The 5,000-nt window shown below is 50.7% G+C and overlaps 1 protein-coding gene across 4 annotated transcripts in view; it reads left to right on the top strand.

Moving 5' to 3' along the window:
* Nucleotides 1-5,000, top strand: part of LOC125030918 (moesin/ezrin/radixin homolog 1-like) — a 100,151-nt gene that overhangs the window by 69,716 nt on the left and 25,435 nt on the right. Inside the window, exon 1 of one of the 4 annotated variants that reach the window (XM_047621280.1) lies at nucleotides 406-768. The exons of the other annotated variants lie outside the window; for them this stretch is intronic. Within the exon in view, the coding sequence (XP_047477236.1) occupies nucleotides 421-768 (348 nt within the window). The 5' untranslated portion in view covers nucleotides 406-420. Of the gene's footprint in view, nucleotides 1-405; nucleotides 769-5,000 lie in introns of those variants that run through there. 4 annotated transcript variants of the gene reach the window in all.

Below are 5,000 nucleotides of genomic sequence, written 5' to 3'. Positions count from 1 at the left end.
TGGCGAGTTGTGAGGTGGAAAGCCGCACGGGGATAATCAGATGTTGCTGTCTCCTTGTTCATCATTTCTGTCTCCCCTTCTCCCTCCCGACGAATGACTTTAGCGACATTGCAAAATCGCGCCAGTCACGCTGGCAGGCTGGCACGTCGCACTTGGAGCTCGCGAGTCTCGTGCCCCGCGGCCGCGACAACCCCGAGGCCCCGTGGGGCGCCCAAATCGGAAAGGGCGTGTCCTGGAGGCTCTCTCTAGCTGCGCCCCTGGCTCATGCTCGAGGGTATAGAGTCAATGGAGGATGGATTGTGTTCGTGTAGTTCATCATATGGTTCCTGCTAGAGGACATTGTGTTGTAGGAAGAGAGGAAACGGGAAAATAGAAGAGGGTTGAGGACCTAACCCCAGTGAGGACGCGGGCGCCGCGAACATGGCGCAGCGCGTGGCACAGCTCTTCGGGGGCGGCCGGAAGAGCTACCAAATGACGGTCGACTCTGAGGACGAGCTCGAGTTCAGCGAGGACGAGAGCGCCACCTTCACCGTGCCGCCGCCGCCCGACCTCCCGCCGCAAGACCTGAACGCACCAGTGCTGCCCCTGCGGCGCTCGCCTCTCATGTGCGAGGAGCTGCCGCAGCTCGAACCCGCGACGTCCGAGGGCACGCTCCTCCGGAAGTGGTCGGGCCGCGACCAGCGCGTGCTCGACACGCTGCACCAGATCCTGCTCACGCTCCGGAGGCACTCCGACTTCGAATACTACGCCAAGCTTGTGCCCGGCCTGGTAAGGCGCTCGCCTGCAGGCTATACGGCTGTACGAACGTCCGTGTGTACGGTCCATACATATTGTATGTGTTTATATCCTGTGCTATTTTATATTATTTCATATAATTTTTCACACACATTCCGTAACAATCACACACCACGCAAACACACACACATACGCACATATACACATATACACATACACTACACACACATGCGCGTGCGCGCGCCATGTGTGTAAAGTTAATAATTTTTAGTGTATGCATAAAATCCACGGCGCACAGCGCCTGTGTTAGTAACAGAAAGAAAACGTAGTGCCTAACAGCATACAGGGTGAACTTAGGATTTTCTCTTACAGCAGCACTTGGCCATATTTTTGCGGTGAATGCCGTTTATATCGTAAATATAATATGTGAAAACATACCTTTTTTTATCTAAGATAATATGGACATTATATTTCCCTCTTTTCCGTATAAAAGTAAACCAAGATTTATCCGCCTTCGATTTTAACCCTACGGTATCTCCAATAATCAGTTAACAAATTATGCAATAAAAATCGTCGTCTCAAAAATATGTAATGAACATAATTAAAAATTAACGCAGTAGGATCAATATTAATTCCAGCGGAAATCATCGTTTTGCGAACGTGAATTTCCCGCGAAATAATTCTGGCGCAAATGAAAATTCTCAGAAAGGAAGGTTTGCAAAGCGTGTATTGTGTTGTCCTCCCTCCTCCCTCTCTCTCTCTCTCCCTCCCTCCCTCCCTCCCTCCCTCCCTCCCTCCCTCCCTCCCTCCTCTCCCTCCCTCCCCCTCCCTCCCCTCCCTCCCTCCCTCCCTCCCTCCCTCCCTCCCTCCCTCCCTCCCTCCCTCCCTCCCTCCCTCCCTCCTCTCTCTCTCTCTCTCTCTCTCTCTCTCTCTCTCTCTCTCTCTCTCTCTCTCTCCTCTCCTCTCCCTCCTCCTCCTCTCTCTCTCTCTCTCTCTCTCTCTCTCTCTCTCTCTCTCTCTCTCTCTCTCTCTCTCCCTCTCCCTCTCCCTCTCCCTCTCCCTCCCCCTCCCTCCCTCCCTTCCTCCCTTCCTCCCTCCCTCTCTCTCGAGTGGCTGTAGACTTTTATTCATTTTGTTTATTCGTTTATTCATGGATATGTTTTCTAATTCCTTCATTGTCGTATTTATATTTTTATCTATTTGTTCATATATTTCGGTAATTTATTCGTGGTTGTGGAGTCGGGGAGTGAATGTCACCGAGATTTTTTCAAGGGGGTAGATTGGATGGAGGAGCGGGGGGGGGGTGGTGATATAGAGGAAGGGAAGGTACAGGTGGTTTTGGTTTTCATCAGTCTGTGTTTGTGGGAAAATGGTGAGGGTGAGTGGGCGTGTAGGTCGGGAAGGGGGGGGGGGGTAGGGAGGGGGAGGGAGACGGAAAAGGAGGACGGCAAGTAGAAGTCAAACAAATCGTTGAGAATTTCAATTAAAAAAAGAATGTGGAAATCATATCGTATAATAATTTCTGAGCAAAAAAAAAAGAGAAAAAACAAAAAAAGGAATAAAGGGAGATGCCGAAAGCCCGACCGAGAAGAAAGGCGTTAGGAAAGTGGGCGGAGCGTATGTCCCGCGGGTGGGTGGGTGGAGGGGCGTAGGCGAGGGGGTGTGGGGGGTTAGTGGGGGAAGGGGGGGAAGTTGCGTATGGCCCCCTGAGTCAGCAACCGTTCCAACCGTCACTTTGTCCTCTTCTCCTTTGCCCTTCTCTTGTTTTGCTCTTCCTCCTTCGCGTTTTTTTTTTTTGCCTTACCTTCTCTTTTCTCTGACTATTTTGTTTCGTTTATCTTTCTTTCGTTTTGTGTTTTCCTTGTTATTGTTGTTGCCTTTTTTCCCTCTTTTTTCCGTATCTTCGCCTGTTTTCTTCCCCCTCTCGTTGATTTTTCTCTTTTTGTATATTCTCGCTTCTCATCCCTTCCTTGCGATTTTCCTCTCTTTCTGTTCTTTCATCTATTTTCTTGTTTCCATCCCGTTCATGTTCTGCATCCGTCTATTGCTCTTTATTTTTATATTTTTCTCTATTATCTGTTTTCCCGTTTTTCCATCGTTCGCACATTCGCCTTTGTTGTTTTCCCTCGCATTCTGTGGCCATTTTCTCGCTTCTTTTGTTTGTGTTGATTATGCGTATGTTTTCATGATTTCTTTCGTTAATCTTCTTTCCGAACCATTGCTTGTTCTATCGATACTTTTGCCTGTTTAATTTGATATCGTCTATACGTGATTCTTCTTTCGCTTACCCGATTGCGTTTCTTCTTCCTCTTCTTCTTCTTCTTCTTTCTCTTTTCTTTCCTTCTCCGTTATTTGTTAATTTCTTCCCCCTCTTCTACTTTTCCTTCTACCACCGCCGCCCAACCCCTTTTTCGGTCTCCCTCTCCACTTTTTCCCTCCCTCCTTCCCTCCCTCTCTCTCTCCCTCCCTCTTCTCTTTCTCCCATGTCCTTCTCTCACAGCTTCCCTTCTTCCTCCCCCCCTCCCTCTTCCTCCTTCCCCCTCCTTCCCCCCTTCCCCCCTTCCCCCTCCTTCCTCCTCCTTCTCCTTCCTCTCCCCTCCCTCTTCCTCCTCCTCCTCCTCCTCCTTCCTCCTCCTCCTCCTCCTCCTCCTCCTCCTCCTCCTCCTTCCCCCTCCTTCCTCCTCCTTCCCCCTCCTTCCTCCTCCTTCCTCCTTCCTCTCCTTCCTCCTTCCTCTCCCCTCCCTCTTCCTCCTCACCTTCCCGCTCCTCTCCTTCCCTCCCCTCCCCGTCCCTCTCTTCCCTCCCCTCCCCGTCCCTCTCTTCCCTTCCCTCCCCTCCCCTCCCCTCTCTTCCTTTCCCTTCCCATCCCTTCCCTTCCCTTCCCTTCCCTTCCCTTTCTTCCCTTCAGCCAGTCCCCTCCCTTCCCTTCCCTTCTCTTCCCTTCAGCCAGTCCCCCTTCCCTTCCCTTCCCTTCTCTTCCCTTCAGCCAGTCCCCCTTCCCTTCCCTTCCCTTCTCTTCCCTTCAGCCAGTCCCCCTTCCCTTCCCTTCCCTTCTCTTCCCTTCAGCCAGTCCCCCTTCCCTTCCCTTCCCTTCTCTTCCCTTCAGCCAGTCCCCCTTCCCTTCCCTTCCCTTCTCTTCCTTCAGCCAGTCCCCCTTCCCTTCCCTTCCCTTCTCTTCCTTCAGCCAGTCCCCCTTCCCTTCCCTTCCCTTCTCTTCCCTTCAGCCAGTCCCCCTTCCCTTCCCTTCCTTCTCTTCCCTTCAGCCAGTCCCCTTCCCTTCCCTTCCCTTCTCTTCCCTTCAGCCAGTCCCCTTCCCTTCCCTTCCCTTCTCTTCCCTTCAGCCAGTCCCCCTTCCCTTCCCTTCCCTTCTCTCCCCTTCAGCCAGTCCCCCTTCCCTTCCCTTCCCTTCTCTTCCCTTCAGCCAGTCCCCCTTCCCTTCCCTTCCCTTCTCTTCCCTTCAGCCAGTCCCCCTTCCCTTCCCTTCCCTTCTCTTCCCTTCAGCCAGTCCCCCTTCCCTTCCCTTCCCTTCTCTTCCCTTCAGCCAGTCCCCCTTCCCTTGTTCGTCATCAAAGCAAAAAAAAAAAAAAGAAAAAAAAGCATCCCCATTTTTATAAGCTCGTGAATGACGTTTAACGACCGTATAAACAGTCAACTGTCTTTGCTTATTGGCGTTCCATCGATCAGATTGGTTATGATTATGATTGTAAAAGATTAGGCGAGGAGGAATCTCCGATTGACGGCGATTTGTTTGTATTGCTGTTTTCATGCAAGGAGGGACGGATTGATAGGGCTGTAGATTTGTTTTCCTTTTGTTTTACGAAGCTCGTTTCCTTTCCCTCTTTTATTTATGCCCTGTATTGTGTCTTTAGTTATATTACTTTAATTTCTTAATCGTTTCGAATCGCATTATCCTAGGTGTGACGTTATTACCTCCCCTACTCTTGCCTCCCACCTACGCGACCCCCCCCCCCCCCACCTCGTCTCACCGTGGAAAAAAAACTTGTCACCTCATATTTATATTTATAAATATCTTTCGACGTCACGATCGCTTAATCTGTTGACTGAAAATTCCTCACCCTCGTCCTGGTTGTTCTTTGTGTGGCACGTTCTCAGTCGCTTCCCCTCCCCCTTCCCCTCTCTTCACCCCTCTTTCAACTACCCCCTTCCCTTCTCTCCTTCCTCCTCTCCCTTTCATCTGGCCGCCTTATAGTGATAATAGGGATGAAAATGGTGATCATATAATTGAGAATGATAATTAACCTTAC

The sequence above is a fragment of the Penaeus chinensis genome, chromosome 12 (assembly GCF_019202785.1).
Source record: "Penaeus chinensis breed Huanghai No. 1 chromosome 12, ASM1920278v2, whole genome shotgun sequence".
NCBI classification, from domain to species: Eukaryota; Metazoa; Arthropoda; class Malacostraca; order Decapoda; family Penaeidae; genus Penaeus; species Penaeus chinensis.
Note: the sequence above shows the minus strand (reverse complement) of the source record. Positions and strands in the feature narration are given on the sequence as shown.